This window comes from Dipodomys spectabilis, unplaced genomic scaffold (genome assembly GCF_019054845.1).
Source record: "Dipodomys spectabilis isolate Male_0828 unplaced genomic scaffold, ASM1905484v1 ptg000001l, whole genome shotgun sequence".
Taxonomy (NCBI): Eukaryota; Metazoa; Chordata; class Mammalia; order Rodentia; family Heteromyidae; genus Dipodomys; species Dipodomys spectabilis.
Genome location: NW_024870678.1, coordinates 14,652,167 through 14,676,993, shown reverse-complemented (window position 1 = coordinate 14,676,993; position 24,827 = coordinate 14,652,167). Strand labels below are relative to the sequence as shown.

General features: G+C 38.1%; 1 protein-coding gene across 5 annotated transcripts in view; it reads right to left on the bottom strand.

Moving 5' to 3' along the window:
• The window catches only part of Tpd52l1 (TPD52 like 1), an 84,249-nt gene that overhangs the window by 3,177 nt on the left and 56,245 nt on the right, over positions 1–24,827 (bottom strand). Inside the window, exons 3-7 of one of the 5 annotated variants that reach the window (XM_042698376.1) lie at positions 23,040–23,188; positions 14,573–14,674; positions 7,486–7,524; positions 4,972–5,032; positions 1,619–3,357 (exon numbers count right to left, since the gene is read on the bottom strand). In XM_042698376.1, coding sequence (XP_042554310.1) covers positions 3,313–3,357; positions 4,972–5,032; positions 7,486–7,524; positions 14,573–14,674; positions 23,040–23,188 — 396 coding nt within the window. In that variant the 3' untranslated portion in view covers positions 1,619–3,312. Of the gene's footprint in view, positions 1–1,618; positions 3,358–4,971; positions 5,033–7,485; positions 7,525–14,572; positions 14,675–23,039; positions 23,189–24,827 lie in introns of those variants that run through there. The other 4 variants (XM_042698211.1, XM_042698299.1, XM_042698457.1 and 1 more) reach the window with 4 other exon arrangements.

Here is a 24,827-nt window from a genome sequence, read left to right as displayed (position 1 = left end):
TTTCTGACAAATGTCCTTTGACAAAACGTCATGGCTAAATGAAACATGCTTTCTTTTCTCTGCTTCTAGAGTTGGCGTCTGAGCACTAGAAAGAAGGCAAATCATTGGAGTAAGAATATCCTTGTGTGTGTGTGTGTGTGTGTGTGTGCGCGCGCGCGCACGCATGCACTTTCAGTTGACTAACAAGAAGCATGAAACATGAATTTACATTTTAAAAAATATATGTTAAGTATAGCCAGGCACTACTATCTAATGCCTGTAATCCTGGCTACTTAGGAGGCTGAAATTGTGAGGATCATTGTTTCAGGACCCTGAGGTAGAAAAGGTTAACATCCCGTTCTCATTGGAGAGTTGAATCTTTGGTGGCACAAGCCTGTTATTCTGGCTAGGGAAAGCCTAACGTGGAAGAGTGTTACCCAGGCACACACCTAAGCAAGAAGCAAGATTCTACCTCGAACAACCAGCAAAATCAGGTTAGAATTGAAGCTCTGCAGTATGAGCATCTGTCTAGTAAGTACTAGGTCTTGAATTCCAAACTCCAGTACCACCAAAGAGGAAAGAAAAAGAATGTGTATGTGTATCTGTATATGTATTCACACATATGCATGTATATACACATACATAGATGTATCTATATGTACATGCACATATACATGTATTTTGAAAGATTCTTCACTAAATGCATTTCAGAATATTTAATGGTCCAAAATGTTCAATACAAGTCTTATCCATGTACACATTGGCCTTTTAGTAGCCACAATGTGGAAAAACACTCAATTTGGCACTAAGGGAAAGGAAGATATAGAAAGTAAAATGTTGCTATTGCTGAGCTGAGGTCACTTAGTGCCCTGTCACTGTCACCACCAAGGTCGCTCCCAGCCACATACACGCACACCATGGAGAAAGGCATCCGCAGTGTCTGGAAAACAACCAGATTTTAAAAATATCTCATTAAAAAACAAAACCCCTCAAAATCCAAAAACAGTTCTAATTGTCATGAAGTCCCTTTCTGCCACTTAAAAATGGTTGATGTGTCTCCCCCCTGCATTAAAAATTCCTTTCTTTTTTCTTTGTTGAGACAGCATCTCACTAGGTAGCCTAGGATTTTCTCAAATTCACAGTCCTCCTGCCTTAGCTGCCCACGTGCTGGGATTCTAGATGTGTGATCGTGTACTCTCAGCTAGAAAACTTTTTCTGAACTGCATGTTTGGTCGCAGATACTCAAATCAGCTGCTATAAAAAGCAGCCACAGACAGCACTGCACCATGTGAAGGAACGTGGTGATGTTTCCATATGACTTAAAGTCTGGACAGTGGCATGTGAATTTCACTTTTTTTCTTTCTTTTTGGCAGTGGTAGGGTTTGAACCCAGAGCCTCACACTTGTTAGGCTGGTGCTTGACTACTTGAGCCATGCCTCTAGCCCTGATTTTTACTGATTATTTTGGAGATTGAATCTATAGATTTTTTCTCCTTGGGCTGGCATTGAGTCACACTGTTTGAGATCTCAGCTTCCCAAGTAACTAGGGTTACAGGTATGAGTCACTAGCACACGGCTTGCAATTTCAAATGTCATAAACTATTGTTCTTGGTGTTTTTTTTTTCTTCTCCCAGCCATTACAAATATAGCTTACAGGTACATCAGAAGTATGCGACCAGCTGCATCTGACCCGTACCTTTAGTTTGTGGACCTCTACAAAGAGCAGTGACCCTTTTCATCTGAGCACTGAGAAGAGGCAGAGGGAATAGGGATGCTTTTAACTATGGGACTTTTCTAATTCTTTCCAAGATAAAAGGTTAAACTAATTCAGTATTGTCAAATGCAAAATTATATTTGTTTGCCTCTTTTATAAAAAAAATTCCACACCATGTAATACTAGATGTTTTCTTTGGGGCTTGCTTTCTTCTACTTCTTGATTTTCTCAAGTCAAAATGATAAAATAGAGATGTTTGTAAGAAGTCAGTTTTTGTAACCCCTTTGTACAGTATTTTCACAATAAAAAACTTACTAATAAAAAGATTGTCAGTTTGGCACAGAGGGGTGAACACAGGGACTTCCTGACAATGGGAATTTACTGACTACACACAGTAATACTTTAGGTGAGGACTGCAATACTTTGTTGAAGCAAAGACATGAACAATCAGCCTCTCCAGCACTATTCTCTTCATAATGGCTCTGCATTGAAGAATTTGTCATTTTTGTCACCAAAATTATAATTGTTCCTTAAAGAAAATTTCATTCCAACTGTCAAGTTGGCCTTCTTAATCTCTCACAATAAAATAGATGGAAAAAGGAAACAAAAGGAATAATGTATCTTGCTTATTGTTTTTAAAGATTTCAATTCATACCATAGAATATATTGTCAAAAAGTAGACGCACTAAAAATACTACCTGCTTGAGGTGGATGAAGAATAGTTGGCAAGGATAAAGCTGCTCATGATTCACTGGAATATGGATGAACATACTAATGGTGGTTTCACAGATTCTGGGTGTGCAAATCTGATGATATGTTTTGGGTGACACAGTGTACTTGTTGACCATACAGGTCACAGCAGAAGAGGTGTTATCAAGTAATACATAGCCAGGATGTCAGCAGGATTAAATTTTATACAATTATGATGAACTGAAAAGTGTTTCATAAAACATCAAACTGTAAATTACTGAATCGGTATAAATGCGACCTTGTACATGTCAGATTGCAGATGTCAGAAGTAGGCCTTTATAGTAGAACATTTTTCTTCGTATACATAAGTATGTTTATGAGTTCCTGTCTATGTGAGTGAAAAATGGGACACAGAGATCATCAAGGTCTTCAACTCAATCTTACCAATTAATGATTTATTCCCCCAGCAGGACACAGCCCCAAGACCCTTAAGTGAAGAATGTTGTAGTCATCTTGGAGGTTTATAACACAAAAGTAAACTACAGAAAACTATATAAAGAAAAGTGAAGCATAGCAAATGTTTAGTCTCAGATGGGGTAGGAAGGAATAAGAAATGTTAACTATTGAGGACATGGGAAGCTTTACATATAGCGTGATTATCAGTTATTCTCCAGTGCCTGAATGGGTAGGCAAAGATGAATTTGGCATTGGCTGTGAGATAGAAGTGTGTGGGATGGACAACCATAAAACAGAATCTGCTTTCAGGAGGTCTTGGCACAAGCCAGATTCTGGTGGTCTATTCCCATGAGGAGAGCATGGTGAGAGGCAAAGTGTATGCATGAGAGGCAGAGCATAGATCAAACACTTACATCACATGTGAACCATGGGCTTACCAGAGTTGCATAAAAGCAAATGAAAATAAGCGGAGTTTTATTCTTCTGTTGCTTCTCTGTATTTCCTTCTTCTAAAGAAAACCTAAAAAGTACAACTTCTCCTCTGTCAGAACTTCTCTGAGGAACAACAGGTGCTATCCTCTCTGGGTTGAATATGGCTGAAAACTAAGAACTGAGAAACTGATGTCTGCAATGTTGGCCTTTTGTTGTGATACTGGATGTTCTAGGCAAGAGATAAATGCTCACAACAGTAAATGTTCCACCCTTTACTAGGGTGAATTCACGGCTTCCACTAGTCCCAGTGCATTCAGTAGTAGCAGTGCTAACAAGTGGAGTATCGATACTACACAGGTTGAAACCGATGATGAATGAAGCTAATGAAGACATAGGAAAACCTGGCAATAATTTCATCCTTGTCCCTCAACACCTGATCACAGGCCAAATAGAGAAGAAGACCATGTGGAAGACGCTCCCCTAAGTAAAAGAACTTCCAGGTCACACTCACTAAAAGCATTTGGGAGCTGAAGTGAGGAATAACTTGGCACATTGCTGCACACTCCTCAGCAGCACACATGAGGGCTGTGTGATCAGTGTGTGCACACATGGCTGGTCTTGATCTGATTGAAGATCACATGTTTGTAATTTTTCAGGTAATAGTAGAATAAATGGATTTTAGTGATGGTACCAACATGCATTGTTTAAATAGTAACTTTCAAAAATAATCTTAATAATTTCAATAACTTTTCCCAAGGTTATTATTACCTTTTAAATCTACACTGATTTTACTTTTTATTCGTTTTCTTCTCTGTAGACTAACTTACCTGTGCTTAAACACAAAAATCTGTTGAATTAAAAAAACAAAACCTACCACAGAATGGGCATACTTTCATTTTATCTCCCATGGGCCCATGAAATGGATTACCATAAAATAATGCATGTGTGACTCAGCTTCATTTTCCTCTCCCTGACAGCCAACCACACTGTGCTCAGCATGTGAACTTCAGGGAGTGGAGGGGTAGGGCTGGCCATGGTAACACATGTGATCAGATTTTTGTTGCTGGTCCATATTCAAACAAGACCCATTACAACAATGAGATTACAAGTCATTATGTCGAAAACTGAACTTTACAACTTTGGCAGGGAAGGGGGTTGGGAGGGTGGGGGCTGCCGGGGGAGGGAGGGAAGTGGAGATGGGAAGGGATGGGAAGGGGAAACAAAGGAGGAGGCAACAATGTTTGATAAGAAAAGTACTCATTATCTTGCCCAAGTAATTGTAACCCCTCTATATGGTATTATCACACACACACACAAAAGAGGAACTGAGATATTCTGGAACCTTCCAGATTCACTCACTTGCTACTTTCAGACATATACCTTTACTTCTCTATGTAGTTTCTCACTTTGAGGGGGAGGGATAGCATTAAGAGATTAAGTGAACACAAACCCAGTTCCCCTTCGTTTGCAGTTAACCTCTGAGTGATTTATTTAGACAAGTCAAAGTATACAGTCACACTGGTGAACACTTTTGTTTTAATCTAGAGATTCCTATGAGAAGAAAAACGTTTGACTTTATGCTTAGCTACCTCAGCTGCATAGAATGCTGGTGGCCCTGTCTTACCTAGGGAACTAATGGCAGCTGTGACTAAGCTTTCCTGATGAAATGGACTCAGTCACATAAAATTAACTTTGTCTGTACCTTAAGGCTTGTGACAGTTGTCTCAACCCTCTCCTCAAATGATTTGAAAGTAGGAGAATTCCTAAAATAACAAAAAGAGAGAGAGATAGAGAAAGAGAGGTCAGCTCTAAAGACCTTGCGTCTTAGCAACCATGCTGTTTTGGTTTTCTGCTCCAGAGCTAGCTGTCATCTTGCTACCTATACCAAACATGTTTTAAAAAATGCATTTCACTTCTGCTCCAGAAATCAGAACCTGAGATTGAATATTTCTAAGTAAAATGGTTAGACACGCAACTGGACTAAACAACAAGAGGAAATGACTTGACTGTGACACTCCATAGTGCATTTACTAGTTAATTGTTTCTATCACCACATTCCTAATCTTGACTCAGTCTTTTGGTAAAGAATAGAATCTGTCTGAGGCATGCCATATTTGAGTATTTGTATTTTGAATTTTATTTATTTCAGTAAATGTCAGACAAGACAGAAATAGCTCAAAGGGAAAAAGATCATAAGGTTTTTATTACCATGCCTTAAAAAGTAATTATTTTGATAACTTACATAAAGTGGTCTTTCTAAAACTTAATGCATTCATTATTTTAAGTTGAAGTATACCCATCACCTAATGCCTGATCAAAATGATGTTGATAGAATGTATTGTTTTCCCCCTTAAACAGGAATCATCTATTTTCTTACTACTTGGACTTCACAGCCTATTGGCATTTTATTTGCATTTCATGCATTGTGTTTTATAACCTACATGACATCTTGTTGCTTTAAGAGTAAATATTTCTCAGTTGTCAGTGACTGCATTTATCCACATTTCAAATTAATGTCATCATTTCCTTTGAAAATGATATCACTAAGTTGAAAGAAATAGGAATTGAACTAGAAAAATGTATACTACATCTTGTATCTGTTAAATCTTCCAATAATTGCCATGCTTTTCAGGTCATTATTTGCATTGTCATTATTTTCATTCAACTCAATGTTATTGTGTTTGAGAAACCACTCTCTAGTCTACCCTGAGTAAAGAAAAAGTAAAATAAGAGGAATGGACCAACGAAACTGCATATAGAAGCATAACTATAAAAATACAAGCTTGGCCATATGGCGTGGGTTAAAGCATGACTTTAATATTATCAAGAGGTAATTGCCATAGAGAATTTTTTTTTTACTCAATTCGGCTTGATTGGGAATTGGGCTCTGAAACTACAACATACCAAATGGCCAAAAATATCCCTGCCATTTAGGCTGCAGGATTAACGATGGTGAGTTCTGAGTACGCAGGCATGACATCACAGCTGCAGGTGACTCAAACACCAGTCAAACTAGTTCTGATTATTCATGAAATTATACTCAAATGATTCAAAAGCATAAAGCTGAAGCACATCACTCCCAAGTCAGGCTTTATTTGACTGTGTCTGCTCACTCACACAACAGCTACTAGTTACACTGCCCCTAGGGGGCAGATAGTTAAGCCTAATGGTTCATGGGTATATGTTAGATATGAGAACTAGTTTCCTTCTCAAAGTCAACTTCAGGAAGACATTTGATCTAAAAACCACTAGATGGATTCCTATTCACAGAACAAGAACCAAGCCACTATTTTCCAAACCTTCTTCGGACACTTAGATTTAAAATTTGATAATAAAGAAGCTCAGAGTATGTCCATATGCAGTCAATGGTAGGGGGAGCAAATTATTGGGAGATGAGCTAAGCAATCTTGAATCTGTATCCCCTATTTATCACCAAAGAGCCAAACAATGTGGTTAAAGTTCCTAATCAACTAATTAACCAAATAACCACAGAGTACAAGAGATTTCAGCAGACATAATAGAATAGGCATTCTTGTAACTAAATTATGTTAAGAATGCATGTTGCAGAACAGAGAAAAATACTTAATCAGATTTAATCAGACCATACCCAACTATAAACTATTAGTATTGCAAATGACTCTAGAAAGAATTTGATTTACATGATCTCAAACTGCTTGCAGTAACTAAACTCTTTCCACATGTATTCAAATCACAAAGTATAAAATAAAGCAGGCATAAGACATATACTTGTGTCTGAACTGGGAGATGGTCCCAGAGGCTTAAGCTAGCCTCCTATCCCAGCAGTGTCAACCATTCCATTGGTGATGAAATCACAAATGTATTTTCACTTTGGCAAGCGTGCTGGGTATCTTTCAAGCCCTGTGCTAAGTGCTTCAGACTTAGCCTCTTAGCATCTACATCAAGTGGGTCTTATTTCTTGCAATGTACAGAAAGAGAAGTGGCAGTTGAGATAAATCACTTGTCTCTGATCACACAGGAGGATAAGCCAGTGTGTCTGGTCAAATGAATCATTACATTCTGTTAAGACTTTCTTCCTGAAGATGATCAGAAACACCATGGGGCAGAACATGGCACATTAGCAATTTCTTCTCACAGAAAGTAGGATAGGGGAGAGAAGCTCACAAATAAACACAATAAAGTAATATTTCATATACATCTTGCATTAAAAGTATGTAAAAGATTTTGTACACATTACCTCATGGCAGGCATACTTATGGAATGGCGAATGGAGTACCTTCAGGGCACAAACAGATTAAAGGGGGGAAAAAGAAGATAGCAAATTTAAGTACATAAAAATCTCTTGATTTACAGTTCTAAAATATCAGTTTCTGACATCTAAACTATTTTCTGCTCACCCAACCAAGATGATTATTTGTTTTCCTTGGGCATGGGAGGGGTTGGGCATGGTCAACTTCCAAAGGATCTGAAGACAGAGCAGGTGGTCCACAGTCACATACTATTGTATTTCCTGAGAATATGTGGTGTCCCCCTCTGGTCAGCCCAGTGGCCCACAGACATCATCTCCAAGTCCAACGTGTGTCTCACTCCTTTCTGATCAGAAAGGCAGCCAGGCACAAAGGGTAGCACCCAGGAAGTACAGCCTAGCAAGTGGAAGCTATTCCTTCCATGGTAGAGCAACTGACCTTTGGAATGTAGGAAGTATTTGTTCAAAGAAGCATATGCAACTAACACAAGTCACACAGCCCAACATGAAGAAAGCTCTTCCTCACTCATTCGGGCTTGATTGTCAAGAACACATAGCATAAATGTAAATGTTCTCGAGAATTTTGAGAAATGTATCCTCTTCATTGTAGAACAGCAGGCTCACCACCTCTCTACTTGCCTGCTGTTTTTCCACTGTGTCCCAATGAAGGATCAGGCAGGGCATAGGGAAGAAGCAAGGAGTCAATTTTCCTGGCCTGGTGTTTGCTTTCCTATCCCACTTTTCAAATTGGTCCCTGCTTTCTCTAATCCCCCAAAGCTAAAAGATCATGGATCAAATTGGCCATCCTCTCCTAATAATACCCACTGATACTTGGCAGCATTTTACCCAAACGAAGTAAGAAAAGGACAAAGAAACTCAAAGGTCACTAGTCTTATGCAAGACACTATATATAGAAATTACACTCACAAGATATTGTTAAAGGAAATCCACCATTACAAATACATTCATCTAATTGCCAACACATTTTTAGGGGAAAAAATTTGAAGTTCATAATAAGATTCTAGGTAGTTTAATCCAGACATTGGCAAACTTCGCAACACATGCATTTCCCCAAACGTTCTTCCAACTCCAGAAACATCAACACACTTCAAAGAGATTCTGAGAAATTCAGAAACTAGAGAAATGAAGTTTCTGTTTCTCACCTTCACTGTGTAGAAGTTTAGAACAAAAACAAAACCCACACTACTCTTGATTTCCACATGGTTTCCAAGGATCTAAGGATCTTGCCGATGAAGAAACGATGAAGAAAGAGATTTCTAAGAGATTTCTTGACAAGTGAGGTTGGTAGACAGGGTTCAGAAATTAAATATGTGCTTAAATAAGCTCAAACATAACAGCTATCTTATAATGAATTCCTTGCCTCCATTTACATTCTCTGAAATATAGTCCAGTGTTTTTGCGGGTGGTTGTGTGAAGGAAAGCAGGGAGGAGTGTGAGCCACAGATCTGCCCACACAGCCACAGGCACACAACCACACAGCCATACAACCATGAGGAGCTTACCCAATAGAGTGAGACCTGCAGCCAGGCAGCATGGGAAAGAAGAGCAGGGGCAGAGTTAGCATACAAGATTCAAAGAAATGACCATCCTGCCCCTTGTCCCCTTTCAAGAGCTCAAAAGGACAGATCAACTGGCTCCATTCACCCCTCTTTTTTGAGAACATACTTGGCCCCCTGAATCTACGAGTTGCTGGCTGGTTCTAGGATCCCCTATGGATTCTAAAACCTGTGGATGCTAAAGTCTTTATGTAGCTATCTAGTGTGCTATTTATGTATAACCTGCACACCTACTTTAAACCATGTCTAAATTACATAGACTATCCAACATAAGGTAAATATTACATAAATTTTATATCACATTGTATAGGGAATAAAGCAGCATACATAAAAATCTGTACACAATCAATACACATAAAAATTTTTAAAAATATTTTTAACCCACAGTTGATTGGATTTATGGATGTAGAACTCACGTATGTGGCTGGCCAACTATACTGACTAATTTGGCTTTGAGAAGTTTTTAGTAATGTATTATAATTTTTGCTTCTAATCATTTCCCCATGTTTATAGCAATATTCAGACTCTAATTAAACATTTGGCTCCTCCAGATAGCTCATCCCTACTGGATCATAATCTGACAAATTTGCTATGAATTACAGAGAAGATTCAGAAAACTCTGATAGCTTGTATTTCTTCAGTGTACCCTGCATTTAATGTGGCTTCACTGCATTTCATGGTTGAACATTTTGGTGAGGTAATGCATATTACCAATGCTATTCCACAGATGGCGAAAGAGACCAAGGGATGATGCCACAACTATTCCCAGGTGACATCTCATGGCCGTCAGGTTTAGATGAGAAGCTTACTTTAAGAAACAGAGCCTGATTTTTTAATAAAATATGTAAATTGATGATGCTTTTTATTCTGTTATTTAAAAGGCCTGCATTGAAGGTTTGTAATTTTTATTCATTTAGAAGTATTTTAACGAAGAAAGTATTGTTTTTCTTCTAAGGAATCTAATGATTATCTGATCATCTTTTTGGAAAGGCTCAGAATTTTATTCTCAAATGTTCCAAAGAAATGTATAGGACAATTAATACAAAACATAGGATAACTTGATGCTTTACATCAAAGAAGGATTTAAAGTATAACATCTGTGCTAAATTTTCATCTTCCCACTGCCATTTTATAAATCAGCATGCTAATTAGAGCAAAATGTCAAAACATAATAATTTTTTTCATTTAGGAGTCTACTAAATTGAAAGCAATTTAAAAATAACTTGTTTGAGATGAATTTAAAACTAAAAATTATTTGTAACAGTGCTTGTCTTCAGGGAATTGTCACAGACACAAATGTTAGAAAGTATAGTTTGGGATAAAAATAAAAATATGTTTCTGAATTATTTCAGCTCCACAGAATAATTCAGAACTGAATTTGAAAGTTTAGGGACACAGGTTACATATTTAAGTGAAAATGTGAAATGTGAAATGTCCACCACAGCTTTGTATATTTGATGCTTGGTCCACAACTAGTGACTCTATTTTGGGAGGTGGTAGAAACTTTAGGAAGTGGAGACTAGCTGGAGAAAGCAAGTGATTAGGAGCATGACTCTGAAGGTTATACCAGGTCCTCAGTCCCTCTCCCTCTGCTTCCTGTATACCATCAGATGAACAATCTGTCATCCGCTCCCACCGCCATGATGCTCTGTTCACCATTGGCGCTCAATTAAGCGCTAATGAATTGAGCACTGAACATTCTGTAAACTTTATCCCAAATAAAGCATCCCTCCTTTTAAATTGTTCTAAGTAGTACTTCAGCAGGGAAATGAAAAGTGTTGCTGCTACAGAAAATTGGTACCATTGAAGTGAGGTCGTTGCTGTGACTCAACCTCACAATGTAGTTACTAACTTCTTTGTTTATGGGGGGGGGGCGCAATCTGGGAAAGTTTGAAACTATGGGATAGATTTGCCCTAGAATGTTATAAATACTAGAATGATAATAGAAATGAGGACATTAGAGAATATTTCATGAAGTTTCAGATGGGAATGATGACTGTACTAAAAATTGAACTAGATACTGGCTTACCAAGGCTATCTGTATTTTGTTTGTGTCTTGAGACTGTGAGAGGCTGCCTTTAAAAGTAACAGTCTGATTTTTTTCTAGTTATTCTATTATTCCTTCCTTTTGGACTGGGAGTATTTATTCTGTCATCATTGTGTCCTGGAAGTATGTGACTTTCATTTTGATTTTACAGGGGTTCATAACCTTGAGTTTCAGAAGAGGCTTCTGACTTGGATTTTTGAACAATGTTGGAACTGTTCAGATTTTGGGAACTCTGGGAGATGGACTAAATGCATTTCGCATTATGATGAGATGGACAAGTACCTTTGGGAGCCAGGAATGGGATGTTAAAGTTTGAATATGGAAATATCCTCTACAGGCTATTTTGGGAAGTGGTAAAAATTTTAGGAGCTGGGGCCAACCAGAGGAAGTAGGTTACTAAAAGGCATGTCCTTGAGATCCTTAGTTCCTTTCTCTGTTTCTGCTTCTTTTTATTTTTAACTTTTTGTGCCAGTCCTGGAGCTTGAACTCAGGGACTCGGTACTTCCCCGAGATTCTTTGGCTCAAGGCTTAGTGCTCTACTAATTGAGCCACAAGGCCACTTCTGGCCTTTTCTGGCCAGTCCTGGCTGTCTTCAAACTGTGGCCCTCAGATCTCAGCCTCCTGAGTAGCTAGGATTACAGGCGTGAGACTGCTCCTTGTCTACCTCAAGATGAGTCATCCCTTCCACTATCATATCTGCTTTACCAGAAGCCCAGAATCGATGGAGCCAGGGATTATGACTGAGCCCTGAAATGGTGAGCAAAATAAATCCTTTTCCCCTTTAAGGTATTTTGTTCAAGTGTTCTGTTACAGCAACGCAAACAATAACAAGTGTGTTGTATATTCTACGGAGAACATTAATGAAAAGTTTAAAACTTGAAGAAAATGAGCTTATCCCATTTGTGTGAAAACAAAACAATGTTAAATCAGGAGAAATGACAACTAATACAGCCTGGACAGTATCTTGAAATAATGTGTGAATGTGAATACACCATCTAATTGCATATCTGTAACATAGTCTTCATTCTTCACTCTTTAAAAAACCAATGACTGAAGCCTTAATAAAGTAGAGCAACCTCTGGATAATGGGCACTTCCTAATTTCTTTCATGTGGGTCACCTTATAATGGAGATAATCACTTAATAAAGATAAAAACTAACATTCATTCAAAATGTGATACATGCCAGGGTCTCTTTGACCACTTTTGTAGTAACTCAATGACATTTTTTTAGATGTCAGAACTGAATTCAGGGTTTCACTTAAGCAAAACACGTGCTAGATCAGGGTCATACATACCCAGCTCACTGTTGTTACTCTTATTTCTGTTTTATAAACAAGAACCAAGGTACAGATGATATGTTTCATTTATCCTCTTAACCTGCCCTCTTGAAGCCCAGTTTCCTAGGAGCTAGTTTCAAAGCCAGGTTTTCTGGAAGCAAGTTTCTAGGAGCAGATTCCTAGAGTACTACCACCAAAGCCCCACTAAGGAAAAACCACAGAGAGGTATATTGAATGAGCTTCAGAGGTAGCTGGAAGGGGTCCTTACAGATGGAGAAATTCTTCTGGGAGGCAGTATTATATGATAATCTCAGTGTTCAAGTGAAAAATTTAAGCTATATGTACAGAAAATTTTATAAACATAGCAAATTATAATTCCTCAGATATCAACCAGTAATATGGTTTTTCCTATTGTTGTTTGTTTTCTCCTTTCTTCCTTACTTTTTCCTTCCTTCTTTCTCCTTCCCTCCCTCCCTCCTTTCCTTCCTATCTTCCTTCCTCACTCTTTCTTTCTTTTTTGGGCCAGTACTAACTAGGGCTTGAATTCAGGGCCTTTGGGTTCTTGCTTGGCTTTTGTTTTGCTCAAGACTAGTGCTCTACCACTTCAGCTATACCTCCACTTCTGGCTTTTTGTTTGTTAATAGGAAATAAGTTTCTAGGTTTCATCTGCCCTGGATGACTTTGAACCAGGAGCCTCAGATCTCAGCATCCTGAATAGCTGGGATCACAGGTGTGTATTATTGGCACCAGCTTGGTCTTTCCTATAGGAAGGGACTGCTTAGTAAATTTATGTAAGTGATTTAATGCCAGTGATATGACTTGCAAGTTTCCTTGTAATCAAATTAGGAGTAACTAATAATTTACAAGGTTAACATCATCATAATTTCTCTAAAAAAATCAATTGCTGTGATAACACTGTATTAGTAAAAATGAAAATAAAGCAATGCACTTATATTGATGCATGTCCTTAACTGTAAAAGTCTTTTGAGGGATATCAACCAACTTCAAAATAAGTTAACATTTTTAAACAAGCAAAGATATGAGAGTAAAAACTAAACAGGATAACTTCACTATATAAAAACTAAAATGGCAATAAAATATTTCTGTTATCTACAGTGAAGATATCTGGTTGAAAATTACTTTGTGTTCATGGTAGTTTTATGCAATAGTGAAATGCTGAAGATAACTATAATGTGGAAGATACTTATTTAAAAGATTTGCAAACACGATATACAGGATTGGGTCATTAAAAATGAAGATGTAAGCTGGGCACCGGTGGCTCATGTCTGTAATCCTACCTACTTAGAAGACTGAGATCTGAGGATCATGGTTCAAAGCCAACCCACGCAGGAAAGTCCATGAGACGTTTATCTCCAATAAACCACTCAGAAAACCAGAAGTGGCATGTGGTTAAAGCTGTAGAGCGCTTGCCATGAACTGAAGAGTGCAGGGACAGAGCCCAAGACCAGAGTTCAAGCCCCACGACTAACCAAAAAAAAAGTTGTAAAAAAAAGAACTATTTGCAATAAATAAATTGCTAAATAAATAAATTTCTAAAGAAGAAATGAGTAGAAGGAAAACCCCAATGGTGTCTTTTTAAAATGAAATGTAAGTGTTTTTGTATTTAGCACAGAAAAAACAACAGATAATTGTATTAAAAAAATGTAACCTAGAAGAGTTTACCACAGCATATTCCACTGAATACATATATTACTTTATCCTTTAAACCAAGCTAAAAACCAGATGCCAGTGGCTCATGTCTGTAATCTTAGCTACTGAAGAGACTGAGATTTTTTTCCACTGAACCATCAGAAAATCCAAAAAGGCACAAAGTGGTATAGTGCTAGCCTTGAGCATAAGAGCTCAGAGGCAGCACCCAGGCCTTGAGTTCAAGCCCCACCACCACCACCACCCAAAGCAAACAAATAAACAAAAAACCACCAAGACTAAAAAGATCAGAATATGCTGCTTTTGTTAAAAATCCTCTTCATCCTTGATCTACTTTAACTAGTGGAAAGGATACTTTTCGGAATAGGCCCCTTGGCTGACCAAGCAGAAAATGTCTTAATATAATCTTTTAGGTTTGGCAGCAATTAATACCATTTTTAGCCACCAAAGACCAGCCAATCATGGGCAGTGCTCCTTTGACAGGATTCTGTGGGTCTTTCCCATATACCTCATGTCTCCAAACTTCTTGCTGATGGCTGTCCCAACATTGCTGAAAGCTGCAGTTGCCTTCTGACCTGCATGACTCAGGGTTTCGTGTGTTTTCTTGTAGCTAGAAGAAATAGAGAACCATGGTAAGCAATACTGTCCAAGTAAACATTCATCTTCCTTCTTTCACCTCTTCTTTCTTTGGAAATTACCTTTTCTAAACAGACTTAGGAAGAAAAATGAATGATTTATAGAAATCACTGCATGGAGATGACAGGCGAATGACTATTGGTCAGAAAGAGAGTCAGGACATTAAATCTGAAGAATTTACATACATAATCCCAGACATGAATATGTAGAGCTTCATCACAAATAATGGAACTGAGAAGACAGCATTTTTGTTTTGACTCTATTTTTTTTCTTGAAAATATTTATCAAGTTTGTATCTTGGTATTTATAACGCTATCCACACTTAATCTCCTATCTTCACTATCTTGAATAGCTCCCAAAGACTGCTGAATAAAGTCCAAATCCTGCATCTAATATTCTAGGCTGTCTATAATTTAGCCATAGTTCACACATTCAGCCTCATTTCCTACTGTGATCCCATGCATACCTTGCTCTTGATACTCATTAAACAGATCTCATAGATTTCCTACCTCTGTGTTTCTATCATAATACTAATTCCACATGGAGTAATCTCTATCCATCCTACCTCTTGAATTTCTTCTTGGACTGAGCTTGAATATTCCATTCTTATGAAAATTCTCTGAAGTATCTTTCAGTTTCCCTTCCTCTAAATTTTCACAGCACTTTATCAGAACTTCTCGTCCAAGCATGCTCACCCAGGCCTTCTGGTATGCTTGTTATTATTATTTATTATTAAAATACTATTTATTGCCTTTAAGTAACCGCACAAAGGAGTTGTCATTCAACAAAACAACTTACGAATATAATGCATCTTGATCAATGTTACTAATTTGAATTTTTTCACTCAACCTTCTGAACCTACACTTTCCTCATTTTTCTTAATCTTGTACGATAGGCATTACATTTTAGATTGCATTGTTCCCAATCTTCTTCTCTTCATCTACTTCCCTCCCCTTGATCTCAACCTGTTCCTTTCAAATACCTATTTCCTGGCATTTATTTGGCTGACCTTTTGATTTAGCCTTTCTGAGGAACTACCCTATTTGAGTTCTCCCCTGAAGCTACCATATTTCAGTTAATACATTTGTGTATACTTGCATACCACCCTAAGTATTTAGTTTGTAAACTAATTCCCACTTCCACATATGAGAGAATGGATGTAACCTTTGTTTCTCTGGGCCTGACTTGCTTCACGTAACACAGCTTTTGCCAGGTCCTTCCAATTTTTTTTGCAAATAATGTAATATCAATGTTTTTAAAGGTATGTAGTAATGGTACAAACAGACATTTGCAAATGATAGCTGTGTCTACCAAAAGTAACCATACGTTTTGTTATTAATTTTGTTAAAAGGAAGTAGAAAGAGTACAAATACAACTAGTTACTTAACTTGTAATTTTAGTGTTTACAGCTGGGAATAATAAGGACACATAATAATATAGTGACAGTTAAAAAAACACTTTAAAAAAGTAATATAGTGACTTTGTTTATATCCTGTGGTCTCACTACAAAGACTGTCACTACTCAAGGGCAAGCAAGTCATTCATCTTTGTGCCTCCATCATCTGGCAGAATGCAGGAGAAACTCCATGAATAACTAGAATGAATGAATGGATGAGACCAAAAAGATGATCCTCTGACTCCAAGTGGGAGTAATGACATCAGAAGAAAAGAAGTGTAGAAGATTATAGGTAGAATGCATAGACTTGACAAGTGACTATAAATGACAAATAAGAAGATAAAAATCATTGTCCTCCAGCAATTCCACTTTTGGGCGTTTACCCAAATGATCAAACAAGGTCATACCAAAGCTACCAACACAACCATGTTTATCGCAGCATTACTTACCACAGCTAAGATATGGAACCAACCCAGATGCCCCTCAGTCAATGAATGGATCAAGAAAATGTGAGATATACATACATACATATATACATATATATATATGAATTCTATGCCTCCATCAGAAAGAATGACATTGCCTCTGGGAAATGACATTGCCCCATTTGTTAGGAAATGGAAAGACTTGGAAAAAATTATATTGAGTAAAATAAGCCAGGCCCAAAGAAACATAGGTCCCATGGTTTCCCTTGTTTGCAGTGACTAGTACATGTCTAGGACAAGCAGAGAAGGTCAAAGGCCATGTACATACGACCACATGAGATGTTAAGCAAAATGTACCCCAAGACAGGGACACAAGAGGTTTTTTTTTTCTTTCTTGCTAGTGTTTTTAACGTATTTACAATGCACTATGTGATTCTTTTGTTTCTTTTGTAGGTTCTTTCCCCATGGTATAACCCCTGTTTTCACTGGATTTGCTGCCTGTGTTCTGCATCTTATATATACATTTTTGTAATTTGGGGAGGGGAAGGGATATTGCAGAACACTTAAATGGGGATGCTAGCTGATTCATTGTGATGATAAGATGTACAGGACACTATACTCAAAACAAATGTTACAATGTCGGGGTTGGGGGTCGGGATGAGTTGGGGAGGCGGGGAGGAAGGGATGGTGAGGGAAAATAAAGGAGGGGATGACAATGCTCGCTGTGAAATGCACTCATTACCATATTCTGTAACCCCTCTTTACAACATTTTTACAATAAAAAATTCAAAAAAATCATTGTCCTGTAGCTTTGAACATGATGATAGGAAGGATTGTGATGCTATCCATCTGGACAAGAAATTTCTAAGAGTTCATGAATAAAGTCAAGGATCAAGGATCACAGATATATAGCCCAAAGAATAAAAAGCAATGAGCAAAAATTTGGAAAGATTTTAAAAATAGATTCATCTTTATGATATACATACTATTTTCTTCCACTTTATGGTGCCCCGAGGTTCATTGCCTCAAATCCTCCTGAAGCCTATACCAGTTTCATGAAACGATTTCATATCACATGCAATCAGCTATGAAGGAACTTCCTTCCCTGAAACTCCTTTCCTTTCCTACAGTCCTACAGTCAGTCACTCAGTCTTAAGTATACTATCAGACCCTGGCAAATGCATTAATACACACACATTCCTTGGCCTTCCCAAGATCTGAAATCACTTTAATGATAGGCTATCTTGTTAGGCTCTTTTTGTTAACAGGACCAAGTGAACTTATACCATAAAACACCATATATTATTTATTCACACCATGCCTGGTTTTCAGTTCATATAAAATATATATTATCTATATCATATGACCAAAATTAAATACACAAAATTAAATACACACACCTAACTTGCTGTTTATAAAGGGAAGTTAGCAAAGCTTTAAATGTTAAAGCTGAGAAGCCATCAGATGATAATGAGGCATGATTATGAAATGCCATGTGCTGAGAATTCTTCACAAGGGACAAGTTATTCAACAGGTCCCCTAGCAGCATAGCAGCATCCAGAACATTTCAATCAATGAAGCTCACTGTCTTTAAAAATGTGTGGTTCTAGCCTTAAAAATAGAGGATTTATTTACAAAAAATTATTTACAAAAAAAAAAATTCCTATATTCCTATCCTAGTTACATTTCTAAGATAGTGACAAAAGTATTCACAAAGTAGCCATTGGTTTAGGAGAGCAGTTCTAGAAAAGTGCATTGAAAAGTGAAATCAGTGCAGGTAGAAGTGAGCAAAGCACAGCAGAGATGAAATGTATTCATACCATATGGCCTGAGGTTTGGAATTAGGCTCCCTTCTTTGCTCCAAATCCATCTCCCTTTTTACCTTCCCCAAACATAAAGACAACAGCAAAAAAAAAAAAACCAAGAAAGCGAAGGCATTTGTGTATGTTTTTAAATTCTCTCAAGGCTAGATATATAAAAGACTGTCAAGAACAAGCATGACAACAAACCCTGCACACAGATGCTGCCCTGACCTGCTTCTTTATTCTTGGACTCTTTCTAGAAAGATCATGTGAGTTAGCCATGTCATTATTCCTATATATTGGGTCAGGTCCTATTCCAGTTTGAATCCAATTGCAGAGTAGAATATGCCCAAATCTTCATTAACATATCATAGACTTTCTTTTCTTTATACATCAAACTAACTAGGTCATGATGGCTTAATCAGAATGCAAAGTATTGCCGCTGTGAATCATGCACATCTAGTGCTTTGAAATTCTATCCAACTAACCTGGCCACAGCTCATCATTCCCTCATATCCAAATAGATATTCTTTTTTTTTTTTTTTTTTTGGAGATTTATTTATTTATATTTATTTTTTTGGGGGGGGTCCAGTTGTGGGGCCTGAGGGGCATTGTCGCTCAGCTCTTCAGCTCAAGGCTAGTTCTCTACCACTTGAGCCACAGTGCCACTTCCGGGTTTTGGGATTTTTCTTTTCGCTGATGTGGTGCTGGGGAATCGAACCCAGGGCCTCATGCATGCAAGGCACGCACTCTACCACTGAGCCACCTTCCCAGCCCCCCAAATAGATATTCTTAAAAAAATTTTTTTATTGTAAAGATACTGTACAGAGTGTTTACAGTTACATGAGTGAGGCAATGAGTACATTTCCTATTGAGTATTGTTCTTTTATCATGAGAAGTATAAATCTCATCTTGGAATGGAAGTTATAAACACTAACAGAGCCAGAATGCATATCATTCACAGAGATAAAGATTTTGTTCTCAAGGCTACGAAGGTAGCTCAGTGGTAGAAAGCTAGCTAGCTTTGAGCTGAAGAGCCGAGGGACAATGCCCAGGCCCAGAGTTCAGGACCCACAACCGACAAAAAAAAAAGACTTTGTTCTCACGCCTCTCAAGATAGGATTAAGACCCCCCTCTTTCCTTTCCCCACTTTCAGGGGGGAAAAAGGGAGAAAGATCCTTTCTTGAATTTATGTGATTGATAGACTTACTCAAGAAAACAGATTGATTCTTCCCTACTAGCAAAAAGTAGTTCACTGAGTCTTCATTTCTATTACATAGGAATGGGTATGGTATCAGTTCAAGGATGCAGCTAAGCCTCAATTTCAACCCAAACAATCAAGTGTTTAGTCCACAGGCCTAATCACAACTACTCTCACTTCAATAACATCACTAACAGTCACCAAGCAGGCCAAGCAAAGACTTCAGAGTCATCTTTGATTTCTCATCATCCACTTCCAGGCCACTTCCAGGAAGTTCTGTGAGACTGACTTCCAAATTCTACCCTATCTGTCCACAACTCTCCCTCACATCCTCACCTACCTGAAATAGAACACTTATCACCTAAGTGATTTTCCAGTTTCTACTACTCATACCTCTCCACAATGCATTGCACAAAGTAACCAGAGTGATCTTTTGAAACGTCAGTCAGAAATAATCACTTCCAGTAGCGTTGAAAGCTCTGGGAATAAAATTCTCACTAAGGACCCCCAGAGGCTGAGACCTCATTCCCTTGACTAATTTCTCCACACAAGAGATTTTATAAGCTAATTCTCACCTCAGGCTCTTTGAGCAACTTTCCCTCAGTTGGAAAGCTCTCTCCCAGATCATTCATAGTTTTTTGACCTTATGGATTTATTAGAATGTAACCCCTAGGAAATTATGCATCCATATTTATGAAGAACAGTGTGCAATGCGTTGCAGGAAATACTTCAGGATTTACGTGGTACATAAGGCAAAGGCATGTGTAGAAAATTCGAGTTGTGCTCACTCACAGAAAGGCCAAGTCTTATGAAGAGACATGGACGGCACAGACTTCCAAAAGCATTTTCTGTTCCTCAGTGGTGAAAACCAAGGTGCCCAGTTCATTTCTCTACACTTGGCAAGACACAATTCGGAATCATAAAGATCACTAATGTGACAGACTTCTATTGCTCCAGAATGAAGTTTCCCTCGGCTTCATCACTTCACCCATCTAGATATTCCCTAGATATTCTTTCTTGCCACTGAAGCCTCAGCTAAGCCACCCACAAGAGAATTTCTGTGTCTGGGGCTGGATCTCAGAAGCTTTGACCCTCTCTGGCACATCACACTATGCTGTTGTCACTTGCAAGAGGGCTAGGAAGTTGGCTCAGTGGTAGATCGCTTGCCTTGCATGCCTGAGGCCCTGGGTTTGATTCCTCAGCACCACATAAGCAAAAAGTAAAACGCCAGAAGTGGCGCTGTGGCTCAAGTAGTAGAGTGCTAGCCTTGAGCTGAAGAGCTGAGGGACAGCACTCAGGACCAGAGTTCAGGCCCCACGACTGGACCCCCCAAAAAAAAGAACTTGCAAGAATATCTTCCTGTCTCCATTGCATTTCTTACTTCCTGTTCTTTCCTCTTTTAATAGGGGATCATGTAGGAATCTTGTCCACCTTTGTTGAATCCTATTATCCTTCTGGACTAGATTTACCCCAATATAAATAATGCCCAATAATAGGCACTCGTTAAGGCTTCTTGATAAATGGCTGGGTAGGATCTCTTTATGGCTTTCTGGTCCCTGTGTGTGAAGAATAACTGAGGCCAAAGCATCAGTTCAGAGCCTCTGTACCTGCCTTCTAGCTCAACACCACTGATGAACTGGATGCTTTCCTTAACAGAAGGAACCTTCTCCCCTGCCTGGGCCTTCACTGGATTGTGTCATCCCCCCAGAAAATTCCACTTGCCCCTCTTGTCCTGATTATATTCTGACTCCTTCAGAGCTCTGCTTACACAAGAAACCTTCCCTAGGATTCAGGTACTACTCCATTCCCTCCTTCGCATTCTCCTAATATGCTGTATTTTTTTTCACAGTTAAAATCATTTAAAATCAGTTAAAATCAGTTAAAATCATTTAACTGTCAGGTTCATCAGCACAAGGAATCAATCTGCTATGTTCACCTATCCAGAAGCTTTATCCTCAGTAGACTCCTGGCTACATTACCAATTTGTTTCTCAAACATGGGAAAAGGCAATTATTGTATTCTTTCCTGTAGGAAGAGGCCAGAAGTCATTGGTGAACTTGCCTTGTGCTCACCCCATGTTCCAGGATGAATATGCTTCTGGCTGCTTCCTGTCTCCATCAGACCTATCATAATGACAGAACCTTGCACAGATATTTTCTGTTCTCTCACGATTCCTTTAGAAACGCAGTATCCCTGTCCCCATTTGGAGGCCTTTCCGCTGCTGTTAGATTAGGGAGGCCAAGTAGAGGTATCCTGCCATTCTTTTGCCAAAAGGAAATTCAGATCAGTGTAACAATGAAGCCTAGAGACCTGAATTAAACGCAAAAGCAATCAGACCCAAGGAACTCGACGTTGTTCAGCCTCACACTGTCAGGGCTACTCATCGGTATTAGCCACAAAAGTGCAAATGTGGAAAGACACAAATCAATGACAAATAAGCTTATTTAAACTAGGGCCTAATAGTCAGCAATCCTTCTCAGGATGGTTCATAATATGATGTAATATAACCTTAAACGGGTGCACATAGATTGTAATTGTCAGGTTGGGGACAGTTGCTTAGCCCTCAGAGATAAATGTATGAACTAACTCCCTAGCTATATTCCTATCTTACTCTAGACTGTGTCCTGACTCTGCCCATGGGATCCTTTGGGTACACAGAATAGAAGCCCAGAGAGCAGCAAGGTGAGGAAAAATTCTCTGTGCACATGGAAACCAAAGAAGCCACCCTTCAGAGATCACAGGCTCCTCATAGACCAAAGGCCTTGGATGTTAGCTCTTAGGAATCAGCAGGCAAAATTGGCCTCCTGAAAAATTGAAATAATCACTGTCAAATCTGTGGTATCTTTATGCTCAGGTAAAAAGTACTTCAAAGAGGAAAATTGTTTCTCATATAGGTATTAAAACACTGTTTTCACACTCCAAAGAATGGAAATAGGAAAGAAAAGGCATAATCTGAAGACAAAAATTTCTTGATGATGGAATGTGGGCTAACATTAAGACCCAGGAAAGTTCTCCATCAACCTCTAACCCTTAACAACCAACCAACTAAAAAAATCTATCATATATATGAGAACTTTCTTCCTTTTGGAACAAGAATACTTGACAGGAAAATATTCAAATAATTAGAAAAAATAAACATATAAGCTACAAAGCTCCATAGAAGTAGTCTGAATGGAATTAAGAGTTTTAGCAAAAAAAAAAAAGTTTTATTGTATGAAGTTTTCTTTAGAGTTGGCCTAATTTGCACTATTTTTAGCTATACTGGGACTTGAACTCAGGGCCTCACACTTGCTAAGGCATGTGTTCTAACACTTGAGCTAAGTCCCCAGTCCTGATTTGCAACATATTTTAATGATGAGTCAAAGCTCTACTTCTCTTTTAGAGATAATATGTTTTCCTTGTTCCAAGGAAGAAATCAGCCTTGTAATTAAAAATGAACAACAAAGCTAAGGAGGATAAAGAGATAGCAAGCTACCCAAACTTTTAAAGCTTTGTGTTGCTGTCCTCATACTTACGCAGTAGTGGTTTGCATGTCATGCCAGCTTTTGCTGAAGTTCTGCTTTAATTCATTCATCAGATTCATGCCGAGCTTTTGTTTGATCTCAACCAGATGTCTTTCTTTTGCTGACAAGACTTGTCTTAAGGTCGTAATTTCGTCTTCTAGCTACAGGTAGGAGAAAAATCAGTGAGACAAAATGTCAGACCGGATGAAGAGTGCATTCCCAAAAGCTAAGTATATGCAAGAGGTCTGCATAATCTTAGCTTTGGTATCACCAAAAGTTTCTTCTACACCTATGATACTCTAATAGCAGAAGCTAGAAATAGAAGTTTTAACCTTTGTTCTTATAAAAATAAACAGTACTCCTTGTAAAATGAATTCAGATTGTGCTAGGTGTGGCAGTACATGCTTGCATTCCCAACACTCTGGAGGTCAAGGTAGGAGCATTGCAAATTCCAGGCTAGTCTGAGCTACACAGGGAATCTCTGTCTCTAAAACAAAACAAAATTCAGATTACATGGCAAAATTTGAATAAGAAAACAAAAATTAAAACCACTGTAATCTATTAGAAAATAGCCACCATTTTTTCCTGGTTTTTATGTATCCCAATTGTCTAAGGGTGTACATAAAATAGTTTTTGAACAAAATTGGTTCTGTAATACACATTTTATTTTGTAATGCAATTTCTTTCATTCATTCATATTTGTTTACTTCTGCCAACCACAGATAACTATGCTGGTATGCAAATAAATTTGGTTGGCATTATGGTTTATCTAAGTTCAAGAAAGGAGAGCAGGACATGTGTAAGGAAATGATTTGGATGACTTTTTCTTGAACAATTTCATGGACATATAACAGACTGCATATATTTGAACGATTTCATGGACAAATAACAGACTGCATATATTTGGAATCTATAATTTTTAAATTTTGACATGTTTATCTACCTGTGTAGCCATTATCATAATCAAGGCAATAAACATAGATATCATCTCCCAAAGTGCTCTTTGTAATTTCTTTCTCTCTTCTTCCCCTAACCTCTACCTTTAACAGGTACCAATGACATTCTTTCACTAGAATTGATTTAGCTTTTCTTTCGGCAATACTGGTTTTTGAACTCAGGGCCTTGTACTAGGTGGGCTGGTATGCTATCACTTTAGCCACACCTCCAGCTTTGATTTTTGCTGGTTATTTTTGAAGATGGGGTCTAGTAAACTTTTCTGTATGCACTGGTTTCCAACCTCAGTCCTCCAGATATCAGCCTCTGGACTAGCTAGGATTACAGATGTGAATGTATGCCCATCTTCTCTACAGTTTAGTTTATGTAACAATGAACAAATAAGCAAAGTGGAGCATGTACGGTTACTAGAATGTTATTCAGCCATAAAAAGAAATAAGGAATAAAATAAAATTTAAAAAAAGAAATAAGGAACTGACAATGCTATAATATAGATGAAGTTTAAAAGCATTAGGTTAAGTGAAGGAAGCCAGACAAAAGAAGTCATATATTATACAACTTCATTTATCTGAAGGACTCAGGAGAGATAACTCCACAGAGACAGAATGCAGACTGGTGGTTGTCTGAAACTGGAATTGGGATAGAAAGCAACTGCTGAGTGTGAGTGCTTTCCTTTTAGGGAGACAAAATTCATGTTTTGGAACTGGATTCAGGCTGTGGTGATACAATACTGTGTGTTCATTCACTTTGAAATAGTTAATTTTAAGTTAAATAAACTTATCCTGATATAAACACAAAAAGCAAATTAATTGAGCTGAATTAGACAATAATCATTAGATCATTAGA